Source organism: Nerophis lumbriciformis, linkage group LG17 (genome assembly GCF_033978685.3).
Source record: "Nerophis lumbriciformis linkage group LG17, RoL_Nlum_v2.1, whole genome shotgun sequence".
NCBI classification, from domain to species: Eukaryota; Metazoa; Chordata; class Actinopteri; order Syngnathiformes; family Syngnathidae; genus Nerophis; species Nerophis lumbriciformis.
The window spans coordinates 11,592,047-11,616,313 of NC_084564.2; the positions used below are offsets into that span (position 1 = coordinate 11,592,047).

The 24,267-nt window shown below is 40.3% G+C and overlaps 1 protein-coding gene across 2 annotated transcripts in view; it reads right to left on the bottom strand.

The window, feature by feature from the left end:
* The window catches only part of LOC133614488 (leucine-rich repeat and fibronectin type III domain-containing protein 1-like protein), a 93,822-nt gene that overhangs the window by 12,167 nt on the left and 57,388 nt on the right, over window positions 1–24,267 (bottom strand). For both annotated transcript variants that reach the window (XM_061972480.1, XM_061972481.1), the window contains exons 2-6: window positions 9,247–9,358; window positions 8,696–8,963; window positions 3,596–3,796; window positions 3,352–3,518; window positions 3,052–3,292 (exon numbers count right to left, since the gene is read on the bottom strand). In XM_061972480.1, coding sequence (XP_061828464.1) covers window positions 3,052–3,292; window positions 3,352–3,518; window positions 3,596–3,796; window positions 8,696–8,950 — 864 coding nt within the window. In that variant the 5' untranslated portion in view covers window positions 8,951–8,963; window positions 9,247–9,358. The remainder of the gene's footprint in view (window positions 1–3,051; window positions 3,293–3,351; window positions 3,519–3,595; window positions 3,797–8,695; window positions 8,964–9,246; window positions 9,359–24,267) is intronic.

Below are 24,267 nucleotides of genomic sequence, written 5' to 3' on the forward strand. Positions count from 1 at the left end.
AAGGTCCTTTTAAAAAAAATTAATTAAATAAAATAATATAAATAAATTAAAAACATTTTCTTGAATAAAAAAGAAAGTAAAACAATATAAAAACAGTTACATAGAAACTAGTAATGAATGAAAATGAGTAAAATTAAGTGTTAAAGGTTAGTACTATTAGTGGACCAGCAGCACGCACAATCATGTGTGCTTACGGACTGTATCCCTTGCAGACTGTATTGATATATATTGATATATAATGTAGGAACCACAATATTAATAACAGAAAGAAACAACCCTTTTGTGTGAATGAGTGTAAATGGGGGAGGGAGGTTTTTTGGGTTGGTGCACTAATTGTAAGTGTATCTTGTGTTTTTTATGTTGATTTAATAAAAAAAGAAAAAAAAAAAGAAAAAAAAAATCCGATACCGATAATAAAAAAAACGATACCGATAATTTCCGATATTACATTTTAAAGCATTTATCTCTAGTTGCTATACATTATCAAGACGTCAGATGGCAGTCGTGCATAGTTTATGGTGTGTTGGCTAGTCAATTTTGTCTTCTGTTGCGCTCCAAAAAGGGTTAATACTGTAAGTATTGTACTTAATACACACCAGCTGTTTGATTATAACGTGCATCTTAGTCGTAGTTTTCAGTAACACATTTAGCGGTTTTGACATCACCCTGTAAAATCGCTAATGCTAATCAGTATCATGTCAATGGCAAAGCCAATGTATATTAGCATCAAGCTACAACAATTTTGGATAAGTAGAGCCTTACTTGACTTATGCTGGAGCGTTTTTTTGAGTGAATTGCTTTATTGGCATAAAGGTAGTTTGGCTGAGTCCGCTCTCAGTGCTGCTGGAGTGATCGATAAGTGCTTTCTTTTTACACCCCGAAAATTCCTGCTTTTTCTCCAGTGAAAAGTTTGACGACTTCAACATTTCACAACCATTTCGCACCCTTCCATGGTTTAAATTGTATTTGCTAATGTTAGTTAATTGCTAGCATGTCAACTTATTAAACTAAGCGTTGGAGCCAAATTTCCTTATTTGTTTATATTGTTTTTATTTTGTTTTCTCTAATTGATTGCTGGCCTCTGTTCATGCTGAATTTCCTTTTCGGCAGATTGCTCCGCCCACTTCCTTTTGAGAACCAGGAAGTGTTGACAGGGATGGGACCGTTGCTATGGTGCGGTTGCCATAGTAACCTCATTTAATTGGGTTCGGGTGGGATTGCACGGGGATTGCACGGAGGACACAAACAGGGACAATTGCTAACTGTTAGTATTTAACATCATGTATCAAATTTTGCTAACATGCGCCTCAGACTTATATATTTTGCTAATTTGTGAATATACTCTTCAGAGGCATATATTTTGGTAATTGATGTATGCTAACGCTAGCATGAACAAAGTTGTATTTTTTTCTTACCTGATGCTATCTGGCTAGCCTGAAAACAGTTAGCATTTCAGTTCGGCTTCAGTTTTTCAGAATTCATATGCAATTTCAATCGAAATTGCTTTTCTAGTTTTTTTTTTAGCAAATTTTACAGGCACTGTAAAAACCTCAGAGTATTATTATTTGGTACTTGAAAATTGCTAACTGTTAGCATGCAACATTATGTATCAAATTTTACCAGGATGCGCCTCAGACTTATATATTTTGCTAATTTGTGGGTATACTCTTCAGAGTCATACATTTTTGGTCGTTGATGTATGCTAACGTTAGCATGAACAGAGTTGTATTTTTTCTTACCTGACGCTATCTGGCTAGCCTAATAACAGATAGCATTTCAGTTTGGCTTCAGTTTTTCAGAATTCATACGCAATTTCTGTCGACATTGCATTTTCTAGTTAATTTTACAGGCGATGTAAAAACCTTAAAGTAATATACTTTGGTACTTTACACATGCTAACAGTTAGCATGCTACTTTTTGTGTACAATTTTACACATGACAACTGATAACATTAGCATAATAGCTATTTCAGCTAATTATACAGGTATACACCCCAGAATCAATTATTTTGGAACCTGACACAGGATAACTGCTAACATTGGCATGGTAGCTATTTTAGCTAATTTCGTGAGTATACTCTTCAGTCATATATTTTGGTAGTTGATGTATGCTAACGCTAGCATGAACAGAGTTGTATTGTTTCTTACCTGACGCTATCTGGCTAGCCTAATAACAGATAGCATTCCAGTTTGGCTTCAGTTTTTCAGAATTCATACGCAATGTCTGTCGACATTGCATTTTATAGTTAATTTTACAGGCGATGTAAAAACCTTAAAGTAATATACTTTGGTACTTTACACATGCTAACAGTTAGCATGCTCCTTTTTGTGTACAATTTTACACAGGATAAATGATAACATTAGCATGATAGCTATTTCAGCTAATTATACAGGTCCTCAGAATCAATTATTTTGGAACCTGACGCAGGATAACTGCTAACATTAGCATGGTAGCTATTTTAGCTAATTTCGTGAGTATACTCTTCAGTCATATATTTTGGTAGTTGATGTATGCTAGCGCTAGCATGAACAGAGTTGTATTGTTTCTTACCTGGCGCTATCTGGCTAGCCTAATAACAGATAGCATTCCAGTTTGGCTTCAGTTTTTCAGAATTCATACGCAATTTCTGTCGACATTGCATTTTATAGTTAATTTTACAGGCGATGTAAAAACCTTAAAGTTATATACTTTGGTACTTTACACATGCTAACAGTTAGCATGCTACTTTTTGTATACAATTTTACTCAGGATAACTGATAACATTAGCATTGTAGCTATTTTAGCTAATTTTGTGAGTAAACTCCTCAGATTCATATATTCTGGTAGTTAATGCATGCTAACATTAGCATGCTAGCTTTTTTTTTCTTTGGTACACACCAGTTAGCATTTCTACCGAAAAATGCATGTTGTATTTATTTATTATATATTAATAATGCATTGATCACCCGTCTAGTGATTCACCAGCTGGTGTTAGCTCGCGTACTTCGTCAGCTGACCGTGATTAGCTGACAGACAGTAACAGTGATGGCATTGACAAGTTCGCTGACGAACCTCTCGGATTGTCCAGAAGTATTTTCCGGCCAGGTCTTTGGGGGAGGCGCAAGTCTCCAAGTCGTCCTCTCGGGTCAGCCGCCGCAGCCACATCAGCTCGCAGTTGCAGTGCAGCGGGTTCCCGCCAAAGCTCAGCACCAGCGCGCTGAGCGGCGAGCCCTTCATCTTGGCGTAGACTGGAATGCGCAGGAAGAGCGGGTCGGGCGGAATCTTCTTCAGCTTGTTGGACGTCATGTCCAGTCTGGACAGGAGAGACAACGTTAGCGGGTGTTGCATCACTCGGACTTCCTGTGTGAGCACCTGGCCAGCTTGTGCAAATTGGAGAAGATTCCCTCAGGAACATTCTCGATCAAGTTGTGGTCCAGACTGAGCGTGTTGACGCTGACCAGCAGGGAGATGGTCTCCCAAGGAACCTCCACCAGGTTGTTGTAGCTGAGGTCCAAGTCCTCCAGGGTCTCCAAGAAGTCCTGACAAGAGACGAAGAGGACAAGGTCAGAACCTCCAGTCACAAGTGAAGAACGAGTCGATGGACCTGGACAAATACCTGGAACGCTCCATGGGAGATGCTGTGGAGTTGGTTGTTGGCCAGCATCAGGTGCCTCAGGTTGACCAGGCCCTGGAAGTGGGCGTCGTCCAGCGTGGTCAGGCGGTTGGAGTCCAGGTGGAGGGCGTGGAGGTCCTGCAGGTCGGCGAAGGTGAACGGTCGGATCTGACTGATGGTGTTCCTGCTCAGCGTCAGATGGATCTGAGGAGAAGACCGGACTTAAGACAGCTGACTGATGACCTATGATAAAAGTACCGTCAATTCCGGACTAGTACTTTTTTCCTGCGGGGCTAATTCATGAATTTTTCGTCACTGACGGCCATAATGCAAACAAGCAAAGACACTGAAAAGGTGTTATTGTTTGTGCTACGGCCCATCTTTTGGACGAGGTCGCTCACTGCAGGTGCTGCAGAGTCCTTCTGTCTAGACTCGGCTTTCAACCGGAAGTACAAGTGCCGTTCCGTCTTCTAGGCGTCCATAGCGTTTCTACTCGTATGGATTCTTCATTCGTCACTCCAAGCAAACGTTTGTAAGTTTTACAATATAACTAAGACAACTCTTAATTACCAAACTGTCCCATGTGTGATGCATACCTGCCAACTTTTGAAATCAGAAAAACCTAGTAGCCAGGGTCCAGGGGCCGCAGGCCCCGGTAGGTCCAGGACAAAGTCCTGGTGGGGGGTTCAGGTTCGCCCCCCGACGCAAAATGATTATTAGCATTCAGACAGGTTAAAATGTTGCTAAAACCATCACTTTTCTATCAGTCACAGTGACTTTTCAAAACAAAAATATTACAGCAAAAATCATATGGGTTGATTGACATGTTTATTCTGTAAGCTAACTTCAATAGTTTGAAATTATTTTGACAGTTAATGCCAGTTATCCTGTCAACCTTTCACAAGACTTCAATTTGTTAATTGAAAGTATAAACAGTATAAACACTTTTTACAGTAAACAAATGGTAAAACAGTACTAAACAATTCCATTAAAAAAAAAATTGGTGTCATTATTAACTTTCTGTCCAAGCTTGTATAATCTACTGCCTTGTTCAATTGTAAAAAATATTCTGTGCCTAAAATTCACATTTCTATCACAATTATCATACTGTAAACATGGTAAGCTAACTTCATTCAAATTAATAGTCCTGTCAATAGCATGGAATTACAATTCAAATGTAGTTTTTTTGTAAGCCTTTCAAAAGAATTCAAAATATGAAAAATTAATGAAAATTAATTTAAGCCATCAGACACTTGAAAAGTGGCACATCACATCTCTAATGTAATCATTTTAACTTTTCAACAGAAATAGCACTGCAAAAATATTAAGGACATACTTCTGTATTTTGGTAGTTATGCTGTCAACATTTAACAAGATTTCTTCAACTTGGACTTGAAAGCATAAATAGTATAAACACTTTTAACAGTATAACAGTACTAAACAATTCCAATAGATAACATTGGTGTCATTACCTTTTTGTGGCTAAAATCCGAAAAACGTTGAAAGTTTTCCACTTGTATCACTAGCAACGGCATTAGACTTGTGTTTTTTTGTCCCAACGTGGTCTTTTACATCGCTAATTCCTCCGTGTCCGATCGAAAAATCTTGTCTGCACAAGGTGCAATTCGCGTAGTTTTCACCCTTTTTGGAACGGATAATTATTCCCGGATAGGCTTTTGAATATTCTTTACGGAATGACTGCAGTTTTCTTTTCGGTTTAAGACTCGTTTGCGATTTTTCTCCGGCCGATTCCATGATCGTTCGCTCGTTTGGAAACAATGGCAACTGGTGCCTCGTGCTTGGCAGCGGTGCTATAAATAGCCTCGCGCATGGCATTCGGAATGGCTCGATAGGAAGTTACGGGAAGCAGTGTCGATTGTCATTGTTGTTACGCGATTTCGTGAATAAAACTTAAAAAAAAATTTTTTTTTTAATTAATGAAAAACCGTATTTTATATCACTGCAACCGTAACCCGGAATAGGTTGATGAAAACCGTACTAATTACGGGAAAACCGGAGTAGTTGGCAGGTATGGTGATGTCTGTAGGAGTGTTTTCATGCATATTCATACGTGCTATTGTAATGTAATGACTCTAGCGTCGTTAGCATTAGCTAATATGCTAATATGTTTATGAGTGTCTGTGTTAGTATTATTAACTTACAATAGCATTCTTTTTGTGTTGTTCCTGTTTCGTAAATTTACCCAAACTTCACCGTGGACTTATTGAGTCTGTTTAGCTGATTGGAGAGCTAGCTTCTGCAGCAAGTGGAAACTCATTTAGGGTTATCCCGGTTCTATAACCTTTTTAACAGGTCCTACCGATCTCCGGATAAAAGAAGTAAATGTATCCCAGGTCCTTAACATGTGCAACCAACCAGTTTCAAGAGCCCAAGGGCTCAGGGCCCGGACATCAAAATGTGCATGTTTCGTCAGGAACTGCCTCCGCAGATTATATTCCTTTGAGACTACGTTTACTTAATTACAAAGTAAACAAATCGGCTTTCACACTGCACTGTCCATAAGTTCATTATTCTGCCCTTGCTACTCTTTTCCGGCGTGTGCAGCTTGACAGATAGTTAACAGCATGAAAAAACAGAAGTTTCAGACGTTTTGTTGAGGATTGATCTTTAGAATTAGTTTCCTTCCTTAGTTTTATTTCTTTACACATCTTTCTTCATGTAAGTTTGTAAGACTGAAAATATAAACGTAAAATAAACATTACAGAAGTACAACGTCCATGTCGTAGTTTACATAAATAACGTCCATTGTAGATTTTACATAAATAAGGTTTAGTGTTAATATATCACACATTACACATATAGAAATTAAACAACATCCAACTTCAAACATTGCGCACAATGTATGTGACTCATCACAATTAAACCTAAGATGTGGCATTATTGCCCTCTACAGGTCGAATTTAGCGCTAGGTGTATTAAACAAGCTTTGATTGCCAGAGTTACTCTTAGAGAGAAAAACAACACAACCGCAAATACATAATATACAAAACAAACTAAATATCTTTATGCAAAATATATACTTACAAAGATTTGAACAAATTTTCGTGATGAAGCTTAGGCGTACCGATTTCTACTATTGTTGCTGCTTGTCTAGAACAGTGTCCGCCTTTTAAATGGTCCGACAGGAAACAATGACTCGGCAGAAAATTCATACTTTGTTGTCCAGTCCGATTTTTGTAATTTATTTAGATTTTTTTCAGGGTTGAATAAGTAGTCTTCTTTTTCTACACCAGGGGTCCCCAAACTACGGCCCGCGGGATGGATTCGGCCCACAGGAAGTCCCAAGTAAAAGAAATAAGTTTTTTTTTTTTAATCTTTCCTTTCTAATCCATTTTCTACTGCTTGTTACTCTTGGTGTCTCCTAGCCGCTCAGGCAAATCAAATTGTTTAAAAATGAATTTTCCCATCGATAACGCGACTATGTTAAATGTTGATGAACATCAATGTTAATTGATGTTAAATGACAAAATGGATTATAAAGACAATATATATATATATATACATACACACACACATATACATATATATATATATATATATATATATATATATATATATATATATATATACACACATATACATATATATATATATATATATATATATATATATATATATATATATATATATATATATATATATATATATATATATACATACAGCCTGGCCCCCGTCCAAATTGTTTTAACCCAATGCGGCCCCCGAGTCAAAAAGTTTGGGGACCCCTGTTCTACACTGCAAAAACTGAAATCTAAGTAAGATTAAATATCTGAAATAAGGGTGATATTTGCTTATTTTCTGTCTGATACGATAATTCTTCTCACTAAGCAAATTTTATGTTAGAGTGTTTTACTTGTTTTAAGGGTTTTGGTCCTAAATGATCTTAGTATGATATTACAGCTTGTTGCTGAGATTTTATCATCTATATTGAGTAAAACATGCTTGAAACTAGAATATCAACTGTTGCAAAGCTGTGTCATCAACACTCACAAGTATAAAACTACTTTTTCAAAGTAATAATTTCTTATGTCAAGCATGAAAAAAAAATCATGACTTTGACACAATTGTGTCTCATAATTAAAACAGATGACAGCCAAATGGACTTTGCTGTTTTATTTACAACGAAACAATAGAAAATACGTACTCATATAGTAGTACAGTTGGCACAGTACAGTAAACTGACAGTTAATATTTAAACATTTAACATGTGACATTTCTAACAATTTTGAACAGAAATAGTTCATGCACATTCAGATGAATTCTTCAAAATTACAATAAAAAATGTTTTGGCCGGGGGCCGGGCTGTAAATATGCGCACTAATTGACTGAAAGAGCACGCACTTGGCGCGATGACGTCATGTTATCGATGGAAAAATGCGTTTTTAGACAATATAATTTGCCTGAGCGGTTAGGAGACCCCGAGTGTAACAAGCGGTTGCCTTGTTGCCTTTCCATTAAGAACAATAAATTAGCTTTTAGTATAGGTTTGCTGGTTTGAAGAAATGTAATGCCGAGCGCATATCATTATGTCAAGATAATGGCACTAGCATTTTTCATATTTTTCAACATATTGAGCAAAAGGTCTCATTTTTTTTTTTCTATCAAGAAAAGTGCACTCGTTATTAGTGAGAATAGACTTATTTTTGGGTTCATTGAAGTTAGCTAATTTTACTTGTTTTGGAAAGCCTTGACAAGCCAAATTTTCTTGTTCTATTGGCAGATAATTTTGCTTAGTTCAAATAAAATACCCCAAATTTTTGTATTTATTTTTCTTGTTTTTGAACACTGACTTTTTGCAGTGTACTCACCCCATTGCTGCTTCATTGTGACACATACGCTGTCGCCCCCTGTGGGGTGGTGGGAGTACTGCATACATGAGCAACCCTAGATTGACTGGTTTCATCAAAACTATATGGGTGATGTTCGTCGGGCCAAATGAAAAGCTTTGGCGGGAACTAGAGTTTCAACACCAGCGATCAGCACGCAAATAAAAACAAAAACAAAACAGCGCTGCTAGCACCATGCTAACGTAGCTCGCCGCTAAGCTAGAAGATGTGATGACGTGAGCAGGAAGTGACCTACCAGGCTGGACATGTTGGCGAAGTCGCGGTGTCTCAGCGTGGTGATGAAGTTGTCCATGAGACGCAGCTCGGCCGTCTGGCGGTCGACGTTCGGCGGGACGAAGAGCAGGCCCGTCTTGGCGCACAGCACCGTGTAAGAGGGCAGCAGGTTCTGACACGTGCAGCGTTTGGGACACAACATGGACGCCGAGCACAGCGGTAGGAGCCAGGACGCCGCCACGAAGACCAGGAGGAGGAGCGGGGACGTCGCCTCCATGATGATGACGTCGCTGCACACGCACACACACACACACACACACACACACACACACACACACACACACACACACACACACAGTGAGCAGGTTATTACTGTTCTAAAATGTCATCAAGTTGTTGAAAACCTCCACACCACCGGGGGGCGCCACCAGTTTTAAACACTCAGTGAAGTGTAAACATGCAAATAGTGCTAAAACTAATGAAAACACAACCTCTTCCTGACACACACTCACACACACACACACACACACACACACACACACACACACACACACAGAAAAGGGAATAACATACGTCAATAACAAGTGGGGGCGTCCTCTTCTCACTGGACAGGGAGAAACCCGTGGGGGCGGGACTACGGCTGACAGAAGGACCTCATTGGCTCGTCCAGCTGTCCGTCGGTGGCCTGCAGGAGAGCACGACAGGTGGTCATGTGATCCGTCTATTACATTCAGCTAGGGCTGCAACTAACGATTAATTTGATAATAGATTAATCTGTCGATTATTACTTCGATTAATCGATTAATAATCGGATAAAAGAGACAAACTACATTTCTATAATTTTCAGTATTTTATTGAAAAAAACCCCAGCATACTGGCAACATACTTATTTTGATTATTGTTTCTCAGCTGTTTGTACATGTTGCAGTTTATAAATAAAGGTTTATAAAAAAAATAATAAAAAAAATTATAGATCCAACGAATCGATGACTAAATTAATCGCCAACTATTTTTATAATCGATTAGTTGTTGCAGCCCCACATTCAGCACAGCAGAACGGCGACAAAAACAATTCACATTTACGTCCTTTGCGGCTTTGATGACATGTTTTTTTGTAAATGAGTCCTATTTTGTGGACACAAAACGAAAGTGTTGGTAACACCAAATAGCAACGCGTCATCTATTTAACATGTTTCAGCGAGCAGATTGTTAGCTGGGCCAAAATATCTTGTTGAAATATTGTACTGGTGTGACAAATAATAGCGCCATCGCGTGACAACCACCTCAACAGTTAGCTACGACTAACAGCTAGTCTTTTAAAGTAGAAAATACAGGCTACTTGAGCTAGCTGCCTTTCTAAATAGCAAACACAGGCTAATGGTGCCAGAGTGGTGTATAGAGAATATGGCCAACTCAGTTCCAGAGTTGGTCCCCAACATGGCACCCTTACAGTCATGTGACGGGCTTTTGACCAATCATTTAGGACAGCAGTAGACACTGGTGCTTTGTGGGCTCCATCTAGTGGTGTGCCAAAAATCGTGTCCTGGGCATGACGTTAAAGTGCATCCGGCAGTGGAGGCTCCTTTATGGGATCTTGGGCCACTAGGAGGTTAACCCCTTTACTACTGTTACCCCAGGTGGCCCTTGGCAAAGGCCTAGTACCTGACTGCCCCCTAGTCAGGGATACGGTGAAGACCTCAACGGCGGAGCAGACGGAAGACGGTAGTTTTAAGAACTACCACAACGGCGGAAGAAGGCTGCAGCAGAAAAGGGTCCCCAGTCGTCTTGGACTCCATGCCACTGGACCCTGACCCGATTCTGTCAAGGATCGTGTGGTGACTGTCGTTGAACCAGTCTACCCACGTTAAACTAAGTCACGCACAGGCACCCTCCAGGGGATACACCCCTACCAGGAGGATCGTCATACTCGTTCGAGTGACCGCCGATGATGATGACCGTGATTGTGCGTTGCCGAACATGCTTGTCTTCTCGTAAACCAGTAATGAAACAACGTGACGACGACGGGGGTGTGTGGGGCGGTACATTTTAGAGGCGGTATAGTATCTAATACAGTGGTTCTTAACCTGGGTTCGATCGAACCCTAGGGGTCCGGTGAGTCGGCCTCAGGGGTTAGGCGGAGCCTCCTCCACGGAGGTATAGACACATCCGAATTATCGTGTAAATAAAAACTTCTCCCTATCGGCGTACTATGGATACCCCCAAACAATGTTCCCTCTAATTTTCCATCTGATTTGCAGGTTTTTTGATTGATTGATTGAAACTTTTACTAGCAGATTGCAAAGGACGAAAATACATTATATGAAACAGTACAGTTTACACAGTACAGTACATATTCCGTACAATTAACCACTAAATGGTAACACCCGAATAAGTTTTTCAACTTCTTTAAGTTGGGGTCCACGTTAAAGAATTTCATGGTAATGAGTGTAAGGTGTTTAATTTGTTGTGAGTTCATGTCCGTTGTGGTGAAGAAGGAGCTGAGCCGGAAGGCAAAGCTCTCAATTAACCGGTCGATCTACGTTCCCATCCTCACCTATGGTCATGAGCTTTGGGTTATGACCGAAAGGACAAGATCACGGGTACAAGCGGCCGAAATGAGTTTCCTCTGCCCTATCTCCCTTAGAGATAGGGTGAGAAGCTCTGTCATCCGGGGGGAGCTCAAAGTAAAGGCGCTGCTCCTCCACATCGAGAGGAGCCAGATGAGGTGGTTCGGGCATCTGGTCAGGATGCCACCCGATCGCCTCCCTCGGGAGGTGTTTAGGGCACGTCCGACCGGTAGGAGGCCACGTGGAAGACCCAGGACACGTTGGGAAGACTATGTCTCCCGGCTGGCCTGGGAACGCCTCGGGATCCCCCGGAAGAGCTGGACGAAGTGGCTGGGGAGAGGGAAGTCTGGGCTTCCCTGCTTAGGCTGCTGCCCCCGCGACCCGACCTCGGATAAGCGGAAGAAGATGGATGGATGGATGGATGGAGTTCATGCCCTTTGTTGGTTTTGTTCTTTGAAAAAGGTGATGTTCATGCACGGTTCATTTTGTGCACCAGTAAAAAAACATATAACTTTTTCTTGAATTTAAAATACATTTTATTTTTCACTAAAGAAAGGTTCGGTGAATGCGCATATGAAACTGGTGGGGTTCGGTACCTCCAACAAGGTTAAGAACCACTGATCTAATATGATTCATTAGTATCGCGGTACTACTAATACCGGTATACCGTACAACCCTAATACATATATACATTATATATATAGATATATATTTATATAAAAAGGTTGATTGGCAACACTAAATGGTCCCTAGTGTGTGAATGTGAGTGTGAATGTTGTCTGTCTAGCTGTGTTGGCCCTGCGATGTGGCGACTTGTCCAGGGTGTACCCCGCTTTCCACCCGAAGCAGCTGAGATAGGCTCCAGCACCCCCCACCACCCCAAACGGGAAAAGTGGTGGAAAATGGATGGATATATATATATATATATATATATATATATATATATATATATATATATATATATATATATTTGTGTGTGTGTTTTACATACAGTACAATATTATGAAGGGGAAGTATTTACACAAATCATCAGAAGTTGGCTTATCTTGCACACCCTGCCAATTACAAAAATCCACAATTTTCTTTACTATAATGACATGCATACCTGCCAACTTTTGAAATCAGAAAAACCTAGTAGCCAGGGTCCAGGGCGCAAAATGATTAATAGCATTCAGACAGGTTAAAATGTTGCTAAAACCATCACTTTTCTATCAGTCACAGTGACTTTTCAAAACAAAAATATTACAGCAAAAATCATATGGGTTGATTGACATGTTTATTCTGTAAGCTAACTTCAATAGTTTGAAATTATTTTGACAGTTAATACATGTAAATGTATTCAAAATCTTTTGACATTAACTTTATATGTTGAAACTTTCAACAACTTGAAAGAATAAGATTTTTGAGAGTATTTGGTTCAAATTACACAATATAAATAAGACATGTCATTATTGATATTGCAGACATTATTGTAACAAGAAACTTCAGGTCGAAATTTTGGTTTATGAAAGAAATATAAATAAATATAAATATAAAACTTCATGACGACATTTTTCAAATGAATAAAGAGTAATAGAATAGTATGATAGTCATATGTTACTTGTTTTGAACATGTTATCGTTATCACAAATAAAAAGATATACTGTACACAGAAATTATTTTTGATTTGATTTATTGTTTATGTAATAAAAGATTTACTTAAAATTTTATGTTTTGTGAGTTTTTTTATGCTACTAACTGTACTTACCGGCGATGTAAACCGAAGGAGACATTTCCGTAATGAAAGCTGCAACACCCTTTTTAGATCATCATCATCACTGCAGCATTATCGGCAGCAAAGCAAACCAAATTGTGCCAAGGAATTTCGTTTGAGTCTATTTCTTCCGCGAGTATTTTGTAAATGTTTTCGCCTGTGAAGTACTGACAATACTTTTCCAATGTCGTCATCGAAATATCGAACACAAATGGGGTATCACATCCAAAGAATCTGTTTGGGCGACGAAAAACGTTGAAAGTTTTCCACTTGTATCGCTAGCAACGGCATTAGACTTGTGTTTTTTTGTCCCAACGTGGTCTTTTACATCGCTAATTCCTCCGTGTCCGATCGAAAAAATCTTGTCTGCACAAGGTGCAATTCGCGTAGTTTTCACCCTTTTTGGAACGGATAATTATTCCCGGATAGGCTTTTGAATATTCTTCACGGAATGACTGCAGTTTTCTTTTCGGTTTAAGACTCGTTTGCGATTTTTCTCCGGCTGATTCCATGATCGTTCGCTCGTTTGGAAACAATGGCAACAGGTGCCTCGTGCTTGGCAGCGGTGCTATAAATAGCCTCGCGCATGGCATTCGGAATGGCTCGATAGGAAGTTACGGGAAGCAGTGTCGATTGTCATTGTTGTTACGCGATTTCGTGAATAAAACTTAAAAAAATATTTATTTTTTTTTAATTAATGAAAAACCGTATTTTTTATCACTGCAACCGTAACCCGGAATAGGTTGATGAAAACCGTACTAATTACGGGAAAATCGGAGTAGTTGGCAGGTATGTGACATGTATACTCAAAAATAAAATACATTCCTTATAATAAAAGCTTTGCAGGGAATATTACCTCAAAAAAAGGGCAAAATATTCCTAACCGCTTTATATAGTGCATCATGACAGTAAAAGTAATACAAATTATGCAGTCCCTCATCAAGGATGATACTTTTATGACACAATTATTTTGATTAACATACCTTCGAAAGAAGAAAGTGGCAAGGAGGACAAGCTCAATAGGGCAGGGCCGACATCCGGGCAACTGAGCTACATACGGGTTCTTCGAGCCATAGCAACCTGACTGGCGTTGAAAACAAACCGTCGCCATTACTCTTTAACCTGTCGACCTGCGCTGATTAAACCCGTCATTCTGCCTCCAAAATGCCAAAAAACTGTGTTGTTTTTGGTTGTGCAAACCACAACTGGAAACAGGGAAAACAAAGGTCGTATTTTGTTCTGCCAAAGCGTGCTAAAAGCCCACAGAGACGAGACAAATGGCTCGCAGCTTTACACCGGGAAAACGAGGACGGTTCTCACTGGAGTCCCCCAAAATCCTGGGTCGTGTGTTCGGATCACTTCGTTCCTGGTAAATATAAGGAACAAAAATCCACCTTCTTAACCACAACTTGGTTATACCGTCCATGCTAATGTTGAACCCGTTGAATTTTTACTGAATAACGTTCGACAGCTGAAGTTGTTGTTGTTGCACAACAATAACATACGGTATAAAGGCTATTTTCAAAAACCGGTTTCATTTAAATTTGCACTTAACGGTTGGGTTTTTAAAAACCAATAAACCCTATAATTTTCATGTTGCCATTTAATCAACTTTTCAAGACAGTCGTAAAATGCTGTCTGCAAGTCTCCTTTGTTGTAATCAAACATTACTTGTAGTTGTAGCCCTCAAATCTCTCAATCTTTTTTAATTTTTTCCCTCTCAGGACGACCTGTAAAGAATCCCATGCACCCTGATTATGCACCATCCATCTTACCTCACCTGTCACAGAGTGGAAAGAAGGCATCCCATAGGATGGACAGTTACGAGCGACATCAACTGACAACTTCAAAGCGTGAATCGGCAGCAGAGAACTCAAAAAGTACAAAGAAACACTGTGGGAAACGACTACCTTTCAGTGATCTAACGGAAAGGACAAATGAGTGTGAAAACATTGAGCCTGCTGCAATCAATGTTAACATGTTGACTGAGCTGCTGAGAGAAGAGTCAACCCAGCCTGATGAGTGAAAACGCCTGTAATTTTAAATAAATAATTCAGTTAAAAAAAGGAACAGTAATTCAGCAAATAATAAATCATAATACTGAACTGAATTTGAATGAGCTCTCTACAGATATAATAAATATACAGATACTGGTAGCCACCGTGTCATCCTTATTATCATTTATCAACATACCTTGGGTGATTTAACAATTTTTATGTGATTTATTCGTTATATAACAACCGAAGCTAACAACCGACCTGGTGCGCTTGTGAGGTAGACATAAAGATTTCCAAATTCCATGTCCGGCCATTGTGTAGGATTATCAGTCCACGCATCTGCTGGAAGGCGGTAAGGGCAGTCGTTTAATCCAACTACAGAACATTTTAACTCGTATCTTAACCTAGCCTCACTGGAAAGACTATTTACATAATCATACGCCATTTAGAACAGTTTAAAATGCCGTGAAACCTCGTTAAATGCCTTTTCTGTCAATGCTGTGTTCGCTGTGAGCTGGTTTGTTTTCAACGAATTCAATATGGCGACCGGTTGCTAGGGGATTAGCAGGCGGAAGTGACGTAGGTCCGCCCTCGCCTATTCACGCACAGACGTCACCAGCAGCAGTTTCACGCGCTCTGCTTCCAGAGCAAACCACGTGACCGTGAGGGGGAACATCAACTTTACAAAGTGGGACAATGGAACATTTCCCCCGAACCAAACTTAACAAAAGAGCTGTCATACATTCTAACAATAGCTCTAAATAAGCTCACCGTCAGTACAAGGCGAAACTAAAAGCCTCCAAATACAGTTAACGCAATAAAATGAGCAGAGAAACTGTGGCACGTCTTCTTGTTTCACGAGCAGTCACGTTCTGCCGACACACACGCGCGTCCCCCAGTGTGCGTCGCTATTAGATAGCAAACGCAGGCTAACAGAGCTAGCTGCTAGTCTTTTAAAGTAGCAACCACATGCTACTTGAGCTAGCTGCTAGCCTTTTTAAATAGCAAACACAGGCTAACGGAGCTATCTGCTAGTCCAGGGGTAGCATACTTGACAACCTTGAGACCTCCGATTTCGGGAGGGGGGGCGGGGCGTGGTTAAGAAGGGAGGGGTCAAGTATTTCATATATATATATATATATATATATATATATATATATATATATATATATATATATATATATATAGGCTCCAGCGCCCCCCGCGACCCCAAAGGGAATAAGCGGTAGATAATGGATGGATGGATGGATGGATGGATATATATATATATATATATATATATATATATATATATATATATATATATATACATACATATATATATATATATATATATATATATATATACATATATATATATATATATATATATATATAAGTGACGTGCAGTCACTAGAGGCAGGTGAGGCGGGGCCTCACCTGCCATCATGGAAAGAAAAAAAATGTAAAAAGAAAAAAAAAAAATTAAATTGTTATATGTATCCAGTGATTATACTATAAAGTTATTTTCCATTTAACTTCACCAGTTTTATATTATTTTTATTCAAAATCGCTGAATTTTCACATTTGCCGTTCAAATACTGAGAAGAGACGGTGCGGTGATCAGCAGCCAGTTGAGGCACGTCACTCAGTGCCGCAACATGGATTGCGCAATGACTCGGCTAACTGCTGGCCTGCTGTGCAGTGAGACTGTATTGCTATATGAACTATATTATACATTTCCATAGTTTAGTTAGCTGAGGTATATAATGTACAGTGTATTTTGTCAACAACTGTATGTGTGTAAAGTATTTCTTGTGCTGAGCGATCATAAAATGGCTGCAAAAGACGCACTGGCTGAGGCTCCAGTAGCCCCGCCTCCTGCACCCCCGCCGTAGAATTGTTATATCAACTAAAGCCCACACTTAAACTTTCCACGTGCAAGATTGAATCTATTTTAAAAAAGTTATTTCATAAGAAGCCAAAAAGTGCAAAAACAATAATGTTCGTGTTGGAGGAGTTGTGAATGACTGCAGGGCCACAACATTAGGTACACCTGCAGACTGCAGGTGTATCTAATTCACAACTCCTCCAACACAAACATTACTGTTTTTGCACTTTTTGGCTTCTTATTAAATAACTTTTGTAACCTATTTTCATGGGCTTTCCTCTTTGTGATGTTAAGTTCCTGTTATAAATGATAAATGATAAATGGGTTGTACTTGTGTAGCGCTTTTCTACCTTCAAGGTACTCAAAGCGCTTTGACACTACTTCCACATTTACCCATTCACACACACATTCACACACTGATGGAGGAAGCTGCCATGCAAGGCGCTAACCAGCACCCATCAGGAGCAAGGGTGAAGTGTCTTGCTCAGGACACAACGGACATGACGAGGTTGGTACTAGGTGGGGATTGAACCAGGGACCCTCGGGTCGCGCAAGGCCATTCTTCCACTGCGCCACGCCGCCCTTATGCGCTGTTATACAGTATATGCCTTGAGCTCTTATTTTGAAAGCGCTAAGAGCAGAAGTGATGACACGTTGCGGAAGTTTTTGAAAGAAGGTAAATAAAGTGGTCCTCGTGTAAACTGGAGCCTCCGTGTTTGTTATTTTGTAGTTTCATACAGTATAGGCGACATTTATAAACCCTCGGTTACACTTTTTTAAATAGATTCAATCTTGCACGTGGAAAGTTTAAGTGAGGGCTTTAGTTGCGGTGTTTCTAAGTAAAGGTAAGACCATAATAACGTTTTTTTTTTATTAAATGTGCTTTTTTGTTTGTATGTGTCAAGTTAAAGTTAAGTCAAAGTACCAATGATTGTCACACACACACTAGGTTTAATGAAATTTGTCCTCTGCATTTGACCCATCCCCTTGATCACCCCCTGGGAGGTGAGGGGAGCAGTGGGCAGCAGCGGTGCTGCGCCTGGGAATCATTTTTGGTGATTTAACCCCCAATTCCAACCCTTGATGCTGAGTGCCAAGCAGGGAAGAATGCTGGTATGAGCTTTTAAACATAACCCGTTAACTGCTGCTAATCAAATGGTGAATAAGATACTCTTTAGGGTTCATATGTTTGTAAATCTGACTGTGATGAAGTCAGTGCCTCAGCAGCCATCAACCTCACCGCACGTCACTGATATATATATATATATATATATATATATATAAGAAATACTTGACTTTCAGTGAATTATATATATATATATATATATATATATATATATATATATATATATATATATATATATATATACATTTTATTTTATATATATATATATTATATATATTGGGACGGCGTGGCGCAGTGGAAGAGTGGCCGTGCGCAACCCGAGGGTCGCTGGTTCAATCCCCACCTAGTACCAACCTCGTCATGTCCGTTGTGTCCTGAGCAAGACACTTCACCCTTGCTCCTGATGGGTGCTGGTTAGCGCCTTGCATGGCAGCTCCCTCCGTCAGTGTGTGAATGTGTGTGTGAATGGGTAAATGTGGAAGTAGTGTCAAAGCGCTTTGAGTACCTTGAAGGTAGAAAAGCGCTATACAAGTACAACCCATTTATCATTATATATATATATATATATATATATATATATATATATATATATATATATATAAGAGAAATACTTGAATTTCAGTGTTCATTTATTTACACATATACACACACATAACACTCATCTACTCATTGTTGAGTTGAGGGTTGAATTGTCCATCCTTGTTCTATTCTCTGTCACTATTTTTCTAACCATGCTGAACACCCTCTCTGATGATGCATTCTGCTTCGTCTCCTTGTTGTGTGCGCAGTTGTGCACTGCACTCTCTAAAAGCCGTAGATGTTATTGTCACATATGCATGTACAGTAGAAGGCAGTGTTGTCCTGTTTAAGAGTGTCACAACATTGCTGTTTACGGCAGACGAACTGCTTTACGGTAGACGAAAACGTGACTGCTGTTGTTGTGTGTTGTTGCCGCGCTGGGAGGACGTTAATGAAACTGCCTAACAATAAACCCACATAAGAAACCAAGAACTCGCCCTCCATCATTCTACAGTTATAACGTGATTGGGCAGGCATGCTGTTTATATTTTGGGAAAGTGGATGTGAAAACAGGCTGTCGACACGTCACTCAGGTCCGCCTGAATTTCGGGAGATTTTCGGGGGAAAATTTGTCCCGGGAGGTTTTCGGGAGAGGCGCCTAATTTCGGGAGTCTCCCGGAAAATCCGGGAGGATTGGCAAGTATGAGGGGTAGGGAACCTATGGCTCTAGAGCCAGATGTGGCTCTTTTGATTACTGCATCTGGCTCTCAGATACATTTGAGCTGACATTGCTTAACACGATAAGTAATGAATAATTCCGCTGGTCTTAAAAATAACGTTGAAAATATAAAACACTCTCATGCATTTTAATCCATCCATCCGTTTTCTACCGCACCTATTCAAGAAGTTGCATTAATGGTAAGAAGTATTTTATTTATTATTGGTTAGCTTCAGAATAACAATGTTATTAAAAAGAATAAGAGACTTATTATACTCAAAAAATGCATTTAGTTGTATTCAGTGTTAAAAAATATTTTATGGCTCTCACGGAAATAAATTTTTTAAATATTTGGCTTTCATGGCTCTCTCAGCCAAAAAGGTTCGGGACCCCTGTGCTAGTCTATTAAGTAGCAACCATAGGCCAATTGAAATAGCTGCTAGCCTTTCTAAATAGCAAAAACAGGCTAACAGAGCTATCTCCTAACCCAGGGGTGCTCATTACGTCGATCGCGATCTACCGGTCGATCTCGGAGGGTGTGTCAGTCGATCACCAGCCAGGCATTAAAAAAATAGTCCTAAAAATGAGCGATCATAAATCTTCACTATGACGTCACTTTCGTCACTTGATTGACATTCACGGCACCCGAGGGTCTTCTGAGATGACGCTGGCTGCTGCCAGCTCATTAAAATTACCAACTGGAAGGCGAGAAACACTTTATTTCAACAGACTCTGGCGCCGTACCTGTCGTCAAAACTCCAAAGACCGACTGCACAGTTGCACAATAAAAGCTCTGCTTCATCCTGCCTGCGCTACCAAAATAAGAGTCTCAGAAAGCTGGCGTCCACAAGCTAGCAAGCTACGGAGTTTGCCGACAATGTATTTCTTGTAAAGTGTATACAAAGGAGTACGGAAGCTGGACAAATAAGATGCCAAAAACCAACCACTTTCATGTGGTATTGGACAGAAAGGAGGACTTTTTTTCTCCTCCATTCGAAAATGCGGACGTTATCATCACCACTGTCTGATTCCAATCAATGCAAGTCATCACAATCAGGTAATACACCAACTTATATTCTTGTCTTCATGAAAGAAAGGAATCTATATGTGTTAAACATGCTTGTATTATCTTTAACCACCTTTAACTTGTTAACAATATTAACTATATGTGTTAAACATGCTTGTATTATCTTTAACCGCCTTTAAGTTGTTAACAATATTAACTATATGTATTAAACATGCTTGTATTATCTTTAACCACCTTTAAGTTGTTAACAATATTAACTATATGTGTTAAACATGCTTGTTTTATCTTTAACCACCTTTAACTTGTTAACAAAATTAACTATTTGTGTTAAACATGCTTGTATTATTTTTAACCACCTTTAACTTGTTAACAATATTAACTATATATGTTAAACATGCATGCATTATCTTTAAACACCTTTAACTTGTTAACAATATTAACTATATGTATTAAACATACTTGTATTATCATTAAACACCTTTAATGTATTAACAATATTAACTATATGTGTTAAACATGCTTGCATTATCATTAAACACCTTTAACTTGTTAACAAAAACATATATTTCATAAATAAGTAAATATAAATTATATATATTAATGAGGTAGATCCCCACGACTTGATCAATTGAAAAGTAGCTCGCCTGCAGAAAAAGTGTGAGCACCCCTGTCCTAACCTTTTTAAGTCGCAACCACAGGCTAATTGAGCCAGCTGCTAGCCTTTCTAAACAACAAACGGAGGCTAATGGGGCTAGCTGCTAGCCTTCTTAAATAGCAAACACAGGCTAATGGGCATACTTGCCAACCTTGAGACCTCCAATTTCGGGAGGTGGGGGGTAGGGGGTGTAGTATTTCATATATATATATATATCCCCGCGACCCCGAAGGGAATAAGCGGTAGAAAATGGATGGATGGATGGTTCTATATATATATATATATATATATATATATATATATAAATTAAAAAAATACTTGAATTTCAGTGTTCATTTATTTACACATATACACACACACAACACTCATCTACTCATTGTTGAGTTAAGGGTTGAATTGTCCATCCTTGTTCTATTCTCTGTCTCAATCTTTCTAACCATGCTGAACACCCTCTCTGATGATGCATTGCTGTGTGGCACGCACAAAAGTGCTTTCATCAAATGCACTAGATGGCAGTATTGTCCTGTTTAAGAGTGTCACAACATTGCTGTTTACGGCAGACGGACTGCTTTACTGTAGACGTTCTTTATATTGTGGGAAAGCGGACTCAGGTCCGCGTGGAGCTGGAGGGGGCGTAGCCTCCAGCTCCGCCTGAATTTCGGGAGATTTTCGGGAGAAAATTTGTCCCGGGAGGTTTTCGGGAGAGGCGCTGAATTTCGGGAGTCTCCCGGAAAATCCGGGAGGGTTGGCAAGTATGCTAATGGCGCTAGCTGCTAGCTTCTTTAAATAGCAATCAATCAATGTTTATTTATACAGCCCTAAATCACAAGTGTCTCAAAGGGCTGCACAAGCCACAACGACATCTGCGGTACAGATCCCACATAAGGGCAAGGAAAGACTTACAACCCCAATGGGACGTCGATGTGAATGACTATGAGAAACCTTGGAGAGGACTGCATATGTGGGAAACCCCCCTCCTCTATGGGAGACCGGATGCAATGGACGTCGAGTGGGTCTGACATAATATTGTGAAAGTCCAGTCCATAGTGGATCTAACATAATAGTGAAAGTCCAGTCCATAGTGGATCTAACATAATAGTGAGAGTCCAGTCCATAGTGGATCTAACATAATATTGTGAAAGTCCAGTCCATAGTGGATCTAACATAATAGTGAGAGTCCAGTCCATAGTGGATCTAACATAATAGTGAGAGTCCAGTCCATAGTGGATCTAACATAATATTGTGAAAGTCCAGTCCATAGTGGATCTAACATAATAGTGAGAGTCCAGTCCATAGTGGATCTAACATAATAGTAAGAGTCCAGTCCATAGTGGATCTAACATAATATTGTGAAAGTCCAGTCCATAGTGGATCTAACATAATAGTGAAAGTCCAGTCATAGTGGATCTAACATAATAGAAAGAGTCCAGTCCATAGTGGATCTAACATAATAGTGAGAGTCCAGTCCATAGTGGATCTAACATAATAGTGAGAGTCCAGTCCATAGTGGATCTAACATAATATTGTGAAAGTCCAGTCCATAGTGGATCTAACATAATAGTGAGAGTCCAGTCCATAGTGGATCTAACATAATATTGTGAAAGTCCAGTCCATAGTGGATCTAACATAATAGTGAGAGTCCAGTCCATAGTGGATCTAACATAATATTGTGAAAGTCCAGTCCATAGTGGATCTAACATAATATTGTGAAAGTCCAGTCCATAGTGGATCTAACATAATAGTGAGAGTCCAGTCCATAGTGGATCTAACATAATATTGTGAAAGTCCAGTCCATAGTGGATCTAACATAATAGTGAGAGTCCAGTCCATAGTGGATCTAACATAATATTGTGAAAGTCCAGTCCATAGTGGATCTAACATAATAGTGAGAGTCCAGTCCATAGTGGGGCCAGCAGGAGACCATCTCGAGCGGAGACGGGTCAGCGGCGCAGAGATGTCCCCAACCGATGCACAGGCGAGCGGTCCACCCCGGGTCCCGACTCTGGACAGCCAACACTTCATCCATGGCCACCGTACCTGTGCCCCCCACCCTCCACACGGCCTAATGGGGCTAGCTGCTCGCATGTGACAGCACAATGTTGATCCACAGTGATCATCGTCATGGAAACGACGAGCCGTGATAACCATATGGTCATGCGTTATCTGGATGGAGCTGACGCATGCGTGTGGTCGTTGAAGGTCGGTCGGTGTTCTAGCGCCCCCTTCCTCCAAACAGCCTCCCTTCCGTGGCCGAAGGAAACCGCCGTCTGAGTTGATTTGTTGCCTTCTGAGTCGTTTGAAGGGCCCGCTGTAATGGAGAAAGTGTGACGGATGGCGGCGCGCGGCAAAGGGACAGAGATGAGCGGACGCCGGCTACGGCCTCCATCGCTCTGCGGGACGGAACAAACGACTGATTTTCTTATTGGCGGCAAGACGCTGGCAGGAGCGTGGGCGCTAATGTGGCGTGGAAAATGTTCTGTGATGGAGCGGGGCGGGGGCACGCATGGCGACGTGCGCTCAGGAGCCGGTGAGGAGCAGCTGGGGCGTGCACCTTGACGTGATGGATCGTTTTAATATCTCCTCGGACCGCTTGCCGCTCCGGAATGTTCCCCCTAAATAACACGGCCAGGGCGGGAACGTTTGGTTTTACGAGGCGACGAATGAGATGTCCATGAAGATGAAGATGACTGCCTGTGTCTCTTAGCAACCTCAAACAGGAAGGCAGAGTCCAGGTCCCGGAGCAGACTGGACTTCAAGACTAGGCATGACCAGACTGTAATGAACTAGACCAGACTATACTAGACTAGGCATGACTAGACCATACAAAACTAGACCAGACTATACTACACTAGACATGACCAGACCGTACAAAACTAGACCAGACTATACTACACTAGACATGACCAGACCGTACAAAACTAGACCAGACTATACTAGACTAAACATGACCAGTCCGTACAAAACGAGACCAGACTACACTAGACTAGACACGACCAGACGGTACAAAACTAGACCAGGCTATACCAGACTAGGCATGACCAGACCGTACAAAACTAGACCAGACTATATGAGACTAGACATGACCAGACCGTACAAAAATAGACCAGACTATACTAGACTAGACCGTACAAAACTAGACCAGACTATACTAGACTAAACATGACCAGACCGTACAAAACGAGACCAGACTACACTTGACTAGACACGACCAGACCGTACAAAACCAGACCAGGCTATTCTAGACTAGGCATGACCAGACCATACAAAACTAGTCCAGACTATTCTAGACTAGGCATGACCAGACCGTATAAAACTAGACCAGTATATACTAGGCTTGACCTGGCCAGACCGTACAAAACTAG